This window comes from Filicampus tigris, chromosome 10 (genome assembly GCF_054856515.1).
Source record: "Filicampus tigris isolate MCC_2025a chromosome 10, RoL_Ftig_1.0, whole genome shotgun sequence".
Taxonomy (NCBI): Eukaryota; Metazoa; Chordata; class Actinopteri; order Syngnathiformes; family Syngnathidae; genus Filicampus; species Filicampus tigris.
In genome coordinates this window covers 13,974,353-13,987,208 of record NC_141226.1, presented here as the reverse complement: position 1 = coordinate 13,987,208, position 12,856 = coordinate 13,974,353, and the positions used below count along the sequence as shown (strand labels likewise).

At 38.4% G+C, this 12,856-nt stretch overlaps 1 protein-coding gene across 3 annotated transcripts in view; it reads left to right on the top strand.

Moving 5' to 3' along the window:
- The window catches only part of LOC147140928 (rho GTPase-activating protein 12-like), a 38,398-nt gene extending 26,250 nt beyond the window's left edge, over nt 1–12,148 (top strand). For 2 of the 3 annotated variants that reach the window (XM_086042977.1, XM_086042979.1), the window contains 13 exons: nt 45–173; nt 1,900–1,974; nt 3,421–3,482; nt 3,569–3,650; nt 3,735–3,836; nt 5,206–5,304; nt 6,059–6,161; nt 6,352–6,471; nt 7,901–7,999; nt 8,094–8,171; nt 8,243–8,377; nt 9,022–9,127; nt 10,475–12,148. In XM_086042977.1, coding sequence (XP_085899103.1) covers nt 45–173; nt 1,900–1,974; nt 3,421–3,482; nt 3,569–3,650; nt 3,735–3,836; nt 5,206–5,304; nt 6,059–6,161; nt 6,352–6,471; nt 7,901–7,999; nt 8,094–8,171; nt 8,243–8,377; nt 9,022–9,127; nt 10,475–10,649 — 1,365 coding nt within the window. In that variant the 3' untranslated portion in view covers nt 10,650–12,148. The remainder of the gene's footprint in view (nt 1–44; nt 174–1,899; nt 1,975–3,420; nt 3,483–3,568; nt 3,651–3,734; nt 3,837–5,205; nt 5,305–6,058; nt 6,162–6,351; nt 6,472–7,900; nt 8,000–8,093; nt 8,172–8,242; nt 8,378–9,021; nt 9,128–10,474) is intronic. The other variant, XM_086042978.1, reaches the window with a different exon arrangement.
- The last annotated feature ends 708 nt before the right edge of the window (nt 12,149–12,856 follow it).

Sequence of the window (12,856 nt, the reverse complement as noted above, 5' to 3'; positions counted from 1 at the left end):
ATTCAAGCAAAGGCTGAACAGTGACTCTCGCTCTATCCTTCTAGTACAACCATTCCCCGCCACAGCACCTCGCAGACCCCACCAAGACTCGCAGTCTGGACAGGAAACACGTGGAGCCCATCGTCCTGACCAAGTGGAGACACAGCGCTTATGTCCAAGAACCCAACGACAAGGTGCGTCTCATATAAAAGACACCAAGATGCTTGTTGAATGAACCGTAGATGACTAGCAAGTGAGCAATACTTATGTGATATGATGTTGCATTCATCGTTGGCTGCACAACTCCGGCATTTTGTTTTGGGAACTAAATTAAGGATTTAGTTGTAGATTGGTTTTTTTGCAGCGGACGCTGACAGTCAGACTGTTCCGGACAAGCTCTGCCCGCCCACATCCGTACAAGCAGCAAGTCAGTTTGTGTCAGCAAGTGCATGGATTACCACAGCTGTGCCTGCCTCTTTTTCTTTCCCAAGTGACCAATCACCTCGCATGATGATAATCTTCCTCCTACCTCCGACTTTTTGAAATCATTTCACTAAGAATTTTTTTTTGCGTAGATGCATCGTTTAAGGGCACAGAACCGAAAACACTTGAGCCCCTATCCTACTGAGGGCCGAAAGTTTGCCAGTGTTTGCAAAGGTAGCGAATGCTGTGTGTTCGTCACGGTTCGTTCAAGGTCACAAATGTTCTCTAGACCTTCGCCTAGCAGAGGCGAATGTCATGAAGGAACCCTGACACGAGCGCACATTTTAAACATCTATGTGGTTTTAAAGTCATAATAGCCCTTGCGAGTTCTTTAAAAGTTGAAGATCTTAAAATGTCCTCCAAGGTTTTGTGAAGTCATAGGTTCCACAAGGTCTTAAATTTATTTAAAAGATCTTTAGAAGACCTACAATGTTTTAAAAACTCTTAATAGGTCCAAAAAGGTCGTAAATGTATTTACAAAATGTCCTAAGTCTGTCTGAAAAGGTTGTTAATGATCTTAAACTCATTCAGTAACAGACCTTTTGAGACCCATTGTGAAATGACATAAATATGTCATTGGGATAGAATGAGTTAAGTCTTCAAGCCCTATGAAGTAATAAAAAAGTCTACAAATGTTTTGAAAGGTCTTAAAATGTCTTAGAATGTTTTAACAAGTCTTAAAGGGTCCTACAGGCTCTTCCAGTCTTAAACAGATTACTAAATTGCCCTTAAAAGCAAAACTGTCCTACAAAGACTCAACAGGTCCTAAAATGCCTCGTCTTAATGTCCTATGATATCATAAAATGTATTAAAGGGCTTAAAAAGCTTTAACATTCCAACAAGTTCTTTACATTTCTTTAACTCAGTCACTGCCATTCACGCATTTCTTTGTTTTTTCACAATCCAGCCATTAAATCCCAGGAAAAAAATTTTTTCCAATTTTTTCAAACGTTAGGGTAAAAGAGGGTCTGAAAATGTCTGGCAGTGAATTAGTTAAAAGACATTAAAAGTTATTTAAAAGCCTAGAAAGTCTTAAAATGTCCAACAAAGTCATCAAAAGTCTTAACGTTTTATACTAGAGCCCACAATGTCTTTATTGAAAATCTTAAAAGGTTGAAACATTCATAAAATGTCCTGCAAGCTCTGACAAAGTCTTAAAAGGTCCTAGAAGGTATTTAAAGGTTCTCATAATGTTTTTAACATCATAAAAACGTCATGACAAGCCTTAAAAGGTCCTAAAGGAGTCATACAGGGTCCTAAGAAGTCCTAAATAAAACAAAACATCTTCCATTTCATTCCCTTCAACCCAGAAGAATTTGAAACAAGTAGCAAGTGTGCATCCATTAAAAAACAATCGCATCCTGTGTGTGTTGTGGTCATCCTGGTTTGATTTGTTGTTCTTTAACCCATGTGACCGCCTTGTGTTCTCCTCACTAGGACGCACTTCTGAGCCCCAAGTCCCCCACACCCGACTCTGACTCCAGCCTCCCTTCTCCTAGGCGCCCCGACTCCGTTAGTAAAAGTCCCCACCTCCCCCCCAAAAAAACACCTCCGTGTTGTGCACCTCATGCAAGGTTCCCACATTGGTTGGATTCTTCAGATGGAAGAGAACCTTTGTGGAAACCTTGTTTGTAAGCTTCTTAGAGTCACTCCAGGAGTATTTCCTTCTTTTTTCAGCAGTGACATGTTTAGTATTTGTGCTGGGATGTGACAAGTTAAAGGAAAAGCAACAAGTTTGCTGGGCTAAATTGGACCACCGCGAGCTGTAAGATTTTGGTGTTTTAATCTAGCTTTGTTAGAGTAGTACTATCAGATTCTTAAAGAAAGGAGCTAGTCAACATATAGTGTGAGAGAAAAGTATCATTTACTCATATATCCAAATTGAAGTGAATCGTATTTTTTGAATCGTAACAATTGGAGTGAATCATATGAGATCATAACCGATGAATAACATTCTAATTGTAGTGAATCTTATTAGATCGTAATTGGTGAATCATTTAATTGTAATTGGAGTGAATCCTATTAATTGTGTTGAGAGAATCATATCAAATGTTTTTGTATTGTAATCAGAGCGTAACGTGATGTAATTTGAGTGAATCCTATCTGTGAATCGTGTTGACTGTAATGTAATTGGAATAATGATTGCACTGAATTGTACCAGATTGTCTTATATTTGTAATGTATCATATCATATCATAACTAGTGTATCGTATTGTCCTAATTCGAGCGATTGTGTAGATTGTCGAGTAAATCGTATCGAATCTTAATTTGATGGATTCATCATGATTGAAGCGACTCCTATATAATTGTATTAATAATTGCAGTGAGTCGTATGGTATCTTATTGCCATAAATCTTAATTGATTATATGAGATTGTATTTGGAGTGAATTGGAAATCGAGGGAATTTTATCCAATTGCATTTTGACTGGAGTGAATTGTAATGCAAACGGAGCGAATCAGGATACAATTGGAGGGAATCGTATCGTACTTGCAGTCAGTCACATCGTCATTCAAGTGAGCTGGTAATAGACCGAATTAAATGCAATCAGATTTTGGCGCATTGTCATTTTTGAGTTCGAGATTTGGGCTAAAGCGTATCAGATCTTATTATGTAATCAGTTTGGGTATTTCAATACTTATGGTGAATATTGTCAGCCGTATTGCTGCGGTTCTGGGCCTACGTTGCATTCCTTTGATCAAGCATGCTTGTTTTTCCTTTAATTTGCCCAGTAGCGTGGGTATGTTGTGTGTCACACGTTTTGTTTTAGTAGCTTTCCTGAATGCAGATTAAAGCTTTTATTTGTGGTGCTTTGTTTGGGTGCTGCTATTGCTGTTGTTGTTGGTGTTGAAATGCAGCCATCCCGCTGTGATGATCAATGCTTGTTTTTGAGATGCATGTCTAAGCTGCTCGCTTGCTGTTTTTTTTCCCCCTTTTTTCTTCCTTTCTCTGTGTTCAGCCCTCGGAGAAGTGCGGTGTGCTCAATGTGACAAAGATCACAGAGAACGGCAAGAAAGTTAGGTGAGTGCAACTTCTTATTGTTTTGGTCGATTTTTTGATTTCTGTTGTGCGGATTTGAGAGGTGGTTTGTGGACTTTCCATCGTAGGAAGAATTGGACTTCCTCTTGGACGGTTTTACAAGGCTCCACACTGCTCTTCGCCAAAAGCCAGGGAGGCGGGACCAGTTGGGTACGTCAGTCAAACCGTCAATGAAATCAATGGCCGTTATTTTGCTGGTGTGATCGTCCGCTCTCTTCTTCTGCATGCGCGCAGTTCGGCGGCAGTCAGTCCAAACCTGAGTTCACGGTGGACCTGAAGGGCGGCTCGGTGGATTGGGCCTCCAAGGACAAATCCAGCAAGAAACACGTCATAGAGGTGGACTTCATTTCACTTTAAACTTTACTTAAAAGCGGACACAGTATCGAAAATTGACTTTTTAATGAGTCCATGCAATTGTGTGCTATCAAGTGTAAAATTAAACTAGGGCTGCATAATTTTGGAAAAATATGCGATATGGTTCTTGAACATAGCCATATTATTGTATTGTATATTATTGCAATAGTTAACATGTTCCTAAAGAAATTACATTTTTATCATCTAATGAAAGAAAGAAATTTTTTCACGCTACAAAAGAAGCAAGCTCAATGTATTATAAGCTAATTAATTGTAATTACCCTAGATATTGTTGAACTAATGGGGGGCAATGCACATTTTAAGTTTGCGTCTAAGGCTAGGTTCACACCACAGGTCTTATGCTCAATTCCAATTTTTAAAAAAAAATCAAATTTCCCCTTTTTTTTGTGTGTGTAAGCGTTCATATTACATTATAAATGTGACCTCGGTCTTGTCTGCTGTATGAATACATGCGTCGCCAAAGTGACCCGCATGCGCAGAAGAGACGACGCCACTCATGACGTATTGTTTACGGAAATAAATGTGATCCAGCGTGTCGGGTCATTTCTGCAGCGAAGCGATTAGGTAGGAGGTAGAAATAAATACTGTATCTGGGGGAAATTATGAGGCAAGGCTTTTCTATCTCATTTCATCACTAACAGACATCACTAACAATGACGTCACATCATAACCCTGAATGGATCTGAACCGTGGCTGAATTACTGCTATCGCCATAAATGTCCACTTTATGCTTCATGTTTCAAGTGGGATTAAAGTAAAATATAAAGTCAATACTGTTACTAAAAAAAACATTGCAGATTCGATCTCCCTGCTCACAGAACTTTCCCTTCGCATTTTGGGCTCCGGATGACGTCAATATCGGATATATGCGACCTGGCCATTCAGACCGCAGTCGCATTCCAAAAAATCGGATACGTATCCGATTTAGGACCACATAGCAAGAACAATGTCAAAACAGTCACAAATCATGTCATGATTATAGTCAAGAACCAAGTTACAACCAGATCAAGAACCAAATCATAATAAAATCCAGTCAAAAAATCAAGAACCAAGTCAAAAAACAGTTAAGAACCAAGTCAGGAACAAAGTCAATAAATTATGTCAAAATCTAGACAAAGAACATGTGAAAACACAGTCAAGAACAATGTCAAGAACCAGTCAAAAACCAAGTCGACAAAAAGTCCAAAACTATGTCAAGAACCATGAGACAGGACCGCCCCCCTCCAAACAGGCAAATTAGAACAGTACAACAAATAGCATGAATAGGATTTAAAGTGTGTTGTAATTCTAAATTCTTCGAATATTGCTAATATTCAAACCTCATCCGCAGCTGAAGACCCGGCAGGGCACAGAACTCCTGATCCACTCGGAAAATGACATCCTCGTCAACGTGTGGTACCGAGCGCTAAGGGAGACCGTCAGCAGTCCGGTAAGGACCACCAACCACCCAAGTTTCCACATTGGCACATTCCTATCTACTCAACTGCAGATGTGTCGGGCGTGGTTGCCTGTCATTCATATCTTTGTTGTTGTTAATGTTATGGGAACAAAAAACAGGTTGTATTTATTGATTTATTTTTGACTAACCGGACGATTAATTGGTTAGCGGAATTCTATTCTGCCAAATATCACCTCAAAAAATCCAAAGACAATTTATTTAACAAAGTGAAAACACACAAACGCATACAGAAATGACTAAGAGCTTTTATGACACTTGTATGACAGTCAAATATTCCAAAAAGCATCAAGAACCCGGCCTAGCCGTCTGTTAGCGTGACAACACTCACTGTTTGAGAAAACAGCACTACATTTAGCAATTGAGCATCACTAAAAAGCAGCATCATTGTTTAAATATAACCGTTGAGTTGCTCTATTGAGCTCGCCGTGATAGGGAAAATCTGAAAACTAAACTGCATTGTTGCTTAAGCTGCAGGGCATAAAGTTTATAGTCGGAGTTGTACGATAATTAACGCGTCATCCTTCACTGACATCGAAGCTAAGTCCCTAAAAGTGAGTAAAACTTTACATTTGGTACTTTTTGAAGACTCCTGACTCAGCAGTTTTGTTGCATTTCCTTCACTTTGCAGGCCACTGGCTTACAAAGGAGGAAAACTTGGAAAAATCAAGCGATACATTTCGAGCTTCTCAAAAGGTGACTTTCTAACTTACTTTGTGTTTTTCAGGCATGTGAGTCTGATGAAGCCATAGAAGAGGACATGCCCGAGTCACCCGGAGCAGAGAAGCCAGACAAGGAGAAAGAACGCAGGGACTCCAAGAAAGGCAGACGTACGTCTACTTCAATTTGAAATACTACTGCAGAAGACAACACAATGTGAAAGGAGTTTCGGGTTACTACTGCAGGAGGCAGTAAATGTGTCCGTTATTGTCCCACAACATGTTATCAGCCTTGATTCCTGCCGTATCATCGTGGCGACAAAAAAACGCTGTCTGATTTTGGTCTCTGCTTCCCGTGCAGCCATGAAGACGTCGAGCAGCATGGACGGGACCGACAATAAGAAGACCAAACACAAACTGAAAAAGTTTTTGACGCGCCGGCCCACCATGCAGGCCGTCAGAGACAAAGGCTACATCAAAGGTACCAACGCCTTTAGCCCCCTCCGCCAAGGCCACACGTTTAGTTTGGTTTATTCTCCAATAATAACAAAGCTTGGTATTTAAAGCGGAAGTCAACCCAAACATATTTTTTTCCAGAATATGTTCCCAGTAGGCCCAGTAGTTGCAACACGACATTCTGATTAATTTTGCATTTGCGGAATATAAGTTAAGCAACAAAATGCACTCGTTTTTAGCCATATGTGATGTGATGAACATGACATCACAACTGCTCACAACGACCAATCACGGCTCAGATTCAGAAAACAGGTCAGCCGTGATTGGTCGTTGTGATGTCATTTTCAGTCGAGTGGATTAACACTTATTCCACAAACGCAATATTTATCAGAATGCCCTGTTTCAACTAGTGGGCTTGCATAGAACAGGATATTCTTGAAAAAAAAATATGTTTGCGTTGACTTCCTATTTAAAACAAAAAAATGAGCCCCTGAAGCCAGTTGCATGTAGCATCATGAATTTATTAGGCATGTCTATCATGAGTAGCCCAACAAAAACAAAAATCTCAAGAATACATACTGTAAAATATGCAGAAAGCCAACAATTTTGGTTGCAATATTTTTGATGACTTGGCATAAAACACAAAACACAATAGCTCATTACTTTTTGGACATTTCAGCCCTGATGCCAGTTTCATATAGCCCTCATGAAATTTGTTAGGCATGTCTATATTGAGTACACTCACAAAACATTCTCAAGAAGCCATGCCATAAATAAGACCATAAGTCTGCCATGTTGGCTGCATAGTTTGATGACGTGCCATAAAACACTAACCTCTAGTAATAGCTCATTTCATTTTGGAAAATTCAGCCCGTGAAGCCAGCTTTATGGTTGGTAAACATTTTCTATCATGGAGAGACCCACAAAAAGAGTCTCAAGAAGTCATGCCTAAAAAGACATAGGAGGTCTTTCATTTCAATTTGCAATGACCATTTGTCTCCGGGGTTTCTTAAAACCTTCTCCTCGATAAACTTAGCTTCATGAAATTTGGTAGGCAGGTCTATCATGAGTAGACCCATAAAAAAAGGCGCAATATCCCACATTGTATAAATGCAACATGAAGTCAGCCATTTGGGTTAAAAACTAACATTTTAGCTTCCTTTTTGGTTATTTCTAGGGGTGTTTCAAAGATTAACTCCCAGAAATTTTATCCGATTGCTTCAAAACTTGAACCACATATACTAATCAGACAGAGAGCATAGAATTGTAAATTGTGTTGGCATTACGTGTGGGCGGAGCACTGGAGCATGGTGCCAAAGTTTGATGATCCGCCATAAGACAGGAAAGTCTAATAGTCAACTTGGCAAGGTGAAGAGTTTGACCAAACCTGAGTCAAACAAAGACATTTTTTTGTTAGTATTTTTCATCCAAACGGTGTGTTGGTGTGTGCACAGATCAGGTGTTTGGATGCAGCCTGTCCAGTCTGTGCCAGAGGGAGAACAGCACGGTGCCCTCCTTTGTTAAGATGTGCATGGAGCACGTGGAGAGCAACGGTGCGTCCCGCGGCGCCACCTGCCTGATGACACGCCGCGCAATCCTTTTCATATTTTTTCCCCCCCTCTTTCTGTCTTTTTTTTCCCCCTGCAGGTCTGCACATCGACGGACTCTACAGAGTCAGCGGGAACTTGGCCCTCATCCAGAAGCTGCGCTTTGCCGTCAATCACGGTGAGTCCCCCGTGTTCTTGTTTTTTTATGGCTATTTATTTATTTCTGGCTGTTGCCGTGGCGGCGCGCAGATGAGAAGGTGAGCCTGTCTGACGGCAAGTGGGAGGACATCCACGTGACTACCGGAGCCCTGAAGATGTTCTTCAGGGAGCTTCCCGAGCCGCTTTTCACCTACACGCTCTTTCACGATTTTGTCAGCGCCATCAGTGAGTGCCCGTCTCCATAAATATACAATTCATAGTGTATATTTTTACATAACACAACATAAACATAGAGCAAAATGTCAGCATGTTTTCCAAATGTATCCTCATGTGTTATGTAACCATTTTTTAGTTCATGTTTAATATGTATACATTTTTGATTTCTCAAGTAGTTGTTATAAAATAATGACAATAAGTACTCCATCTCTTGAAGTATTTACATGGATTAATCAGACTTTTTAAAATCCTTTTTAGATTTTAGTTTTTCATTCATTTTTTTTACCTTGTTTTGCACCGTGCTTGAGATATTTATCCATATTGGTTGGGTTTTTTTTTTTTGTATTTATTTATCATCCAAGAATTCTTAGACTGTTGCTCTTCGACCTAATTGATCCTCTCACGTGGCTTAAAAGACAACTTTATTCTATTCATTGTACTTACTACTGAACTGAATTTCATTGTGTTGCGTTGAAGCGAAGCTCTTAAGAGCCGCGCTGCAATTAAACATCGGATTTAAGAGACCATAGAGAGTCAACGCAATCATTAGCGCAACATTTGCAATCATTACACAGGCGGTGCTCTTCTTTTCACCCCACCGGTCACTGTCAGTCACTGATCGTCTTTTCTTTTTCTTGCGGGGTGGCTCGCAGAGATTCCAGACTACAAGCAGCGGGTCCATGGCATTAAAGAACTTGTCCGACAGCTTCCCGAGCCCAATCGCGACACCATGCAGGCCCTCTTCAAACACCTCCGCAAGTACGGAAATTAAAAAAAAAGTTCCATACAATTTGTTGTTGAACATGCTGCGTGGGCTTTTACGTGTTGTATTTACATTAAACAGCATGTGCAATCTGGATCAGATCTGGATTTAGCTGGAGTTTTCTGATCGTTTCTGTACTTGTACTTGATTTGACTGATGGCAGCAGAATTTTTGGGGAAGGAGAGACATTTTGAATATTTTTGTACAGACTGAAAACATCTTCTTCTAACAAATGTAACAATATGTAAAAATGATCATTAGCACAGTGGTCCCCAACCTTGGGTGGGAATGGATGGGTGCAGTGATGCAACATTAACGCAAATCCACAGTTTTTTTGTTTCTTTTGTTTTGCTTCTCAACAGTATTGAATGACTTATTAGTAATGCGGTTAGCCAGTAGGTATGATGATCTCAAGGCACTTACATTTGTTGACAAATCAGTTTTGAAGGCTTCATTGACTCAGTGGAGAGCTGCTTGCCGCACATTGTGCAGAGTGGGCTTGGTGCGTAGGAATCACCCGTTGCGATAAATCCATATTTCAATTTGGTGTTTCTTTTTCCTCTTGGGCGTAGCCTCTTATGTTGAATCCTCACTTGACCTTTTCCCCCATTGCAAAGAAACTTTCCAAATATGTTCTTTTTTTTTTTTTGCTAGCTTGTGGGTTTAATATTAGCGTTAGCAGACCGAGACAATTAGCATCTTGACCTGTGAAGAGTCAGTCATGGGTGGATGTAACAGAGAAAATCAGGCCACTTTTCAAAATAAAATATTTTTCCAGCCTCACATAATAAATAAACTGGAAGTCCTTTAATTTTTTATTTTTATTTTTCCTTTCATCTGTGCGGCCCAGTATCGGTCCGCAGCCCAGTGTTTGGGGACCACTGTATTAGAGGAACCACTCAATATTTTCTGTAAAAAGGTTTTGAGTGTTCTCCTCATAAATTGGTAACGTTTTCAAATGTATCGTGAATGTTTAAAAGAAAATGTTCTATTTTTACATTCATTTAAATTTTTGATTGCATTTAAATGTGTTCCCCATGAGAAATGGAAATAGAAATATGTTTTAAGATGAAACTCATTATATATCCCTGTGGCATTAATGGATTTGAATTTGAATAAATTTGTTTCCACCACAAAACCTTTTAACAGCTGTTCAGGCAGCGTTTTTACTGCAAATTAAATGTAAATATGAAAACATCAAAACAAAAAAGCCTTCTAGCTTAACTTTAATGAATGGGCTCTTTTCTTACATTTTTTCAAATTCCAAGTTGCACCACATCCACTTGAAAGCTTCCAAATATCCATCAAGTGAAATGTTAATTTTATTTGTGTTGCGTGTTCAGGGTGATTGAGCACGGTGAAGAGAACCGCATGACCAACCAGAGCGTGGCCATTGTGTTCGGCCCAACGTTGCTGAGGCCCGAGATGGAGACGTGGAACATGGCGGTCCACATGGTCTACCAGAACCAAATTGTGGAGCTCTTCCTGCTGGAGTACGACAACCTATTCGGCCGGTAAAAGACGACAGGGAGCGCTGGCGATCTGACGAGACCAAAACTACTCTTTGCACTTTGGACTAGCTTTGGCTTACTTTTCCTGACACTGGATTCTAACTTTAAGGACCAAAAAAACTACAAACCTGCTGAGACCAAGAGAAATGCTCATTGTGGATCCAAGATGAACTTTTAAAGGAACAAAAAGGAACACATCTTATTTACTGGAACTCTTCCATCTAATGGAATGCTGCAAAATTAAACACATATTAAGCCAATTAAAGACATCATTAAAATAGAAAACGTATTTAAATGTGCATTAATTCATTTATTCAATTGTTAAAACTGCAGTTTTTTCATGACCACTTTATTTTACGGCACTATTATTTTTTTTTCGCATTTTTAGTTATTTAATGTCATTTATGTATCTAACTGGGTTTTATTCATGACAAAACTGAATGTGACAGTCACGCATCAAAATTGTGGTGGGTGTGAATGATGATCTGATTGGTTTAATTTAAGTACGAAAGCATCATAAGACTATTAAAATGGTTAAATCATTCAATTTAAAATGCTCTTTAAACAAATACATTTCATTAGATGGCAATTAAAAAAACATCAGTACATAATTAGAAATTCCAGTAGCTAACGCAAGAACCAATACATTAATAAAAATGCCATGAAAATAAATGTCATACAATGAAATAGATAAATACAATTGCCATAAAATGTCATAGAATAAAAACTAGTTAAATAATTAAACATTCTGTTAAATTACATATACTGTCGATATCATAAACTAGTAATTTAAAAAAAAACCTTAAATAACATTAGACAACTAGACAAAATTCGAAAAAAGGTCAAAATGTATACTTGGGGGGGGGGAAATCTTCAATGGACAATGCAAACAATTATTTCATATTTTCAAGACAACTAAAAATAGTTGAAAAAAGGTCATGAAATATGTACTAAATATATATATTAAAAAAAACTATTTATTGGACAATGTGATCAATTATTTTCATTGGATAAATTCATCATATTGTATTTAATTGGCTTTGTATGTGTCTGATTAAAAACACTCAATCTTTCATGTCTTTATTTTATGATTTTTTTGTTTTGTTTTTTGTTTTTTAACCGTTAACAGTAGTGTTTGCTGAATCGCCTTTCACGGGAATTCCTGCTTCATTCATCCATTTCACCCTCAAAACAATTCCATCGACTTCTCCGAATTCTTTGTACAGTTTTTTTGCGTGTGGGATGGGGATTTGAAAGTTGGATTGTACAGAGAATTTAAACATAAAAATAAGAATAAGAAAGCCTAAAGTGTTAAAAAAAATAAGGCCAGGCAAAAAAGCAATCATTGTGATCATTGAGCTCGGCCGTCAACGTTTTAGCTGTCGGGTCAACGCACGATTAAAACATCGTTGAGTATGACATCATTAAGTGTGACGTTATTAAACATGTCATCATAATAAAGTGCTGCTGACTCCATTAAACTTCAATAAAAGACCTCTGATGGCACACTTTAAATGTGAGTTTTATATATTAAAAAACATCAAGGTTCATAAAATATTTACAAAAAACAAAGTCCAAAATAAATTTATCACATATACTAGACAGCTGGACAATTGTAAATTACAAAGATTTAGAGTTTTGGTCATTGCCAAGTTTGATGAATCACCATAACGCAAGTAATGAAGGTCATGATTTCCAAAATCCAACCCCCAAAGCTAATGTTGCTTAGCAACATGAAATTTGGCACATTTGCCTATCATGGTTCGACCCACCAAAAAAATAAAAATAAACTCAAGAGCCCAATGGTTATTTTGAATTGTTTACTCTTTACAAAGTGCCCCTAGTTATTCTTTGAAAATTCAGCCATTGAAGCCAGTTTCACTTAGCAACCTGATATTTGGTAGACGTGAGTAGACCCACAAAAAACTTTCAAGAAGCCATGCCTGAAATGACAAAGCAAGTCTGCCATATTTGTTTAAAGATGCTACTTTTAGCCATTTAGCCAATCAGAAACCTGAAGAAAGTCTTGAGTGTTGAATTGCTTTTACCTTTTACAATCAACTGTGGTTATCTTACTTTTATTTTGTATTTATTCATTTTAATTTTACATAAGTTGGACAACAGTTAGCATCATTATCTTGGCCAACAACTCGCCTCCATACATTTAAAGGTACGTAGTAAAAGTTTAACTTTTTTTAACACTTGTATGACATG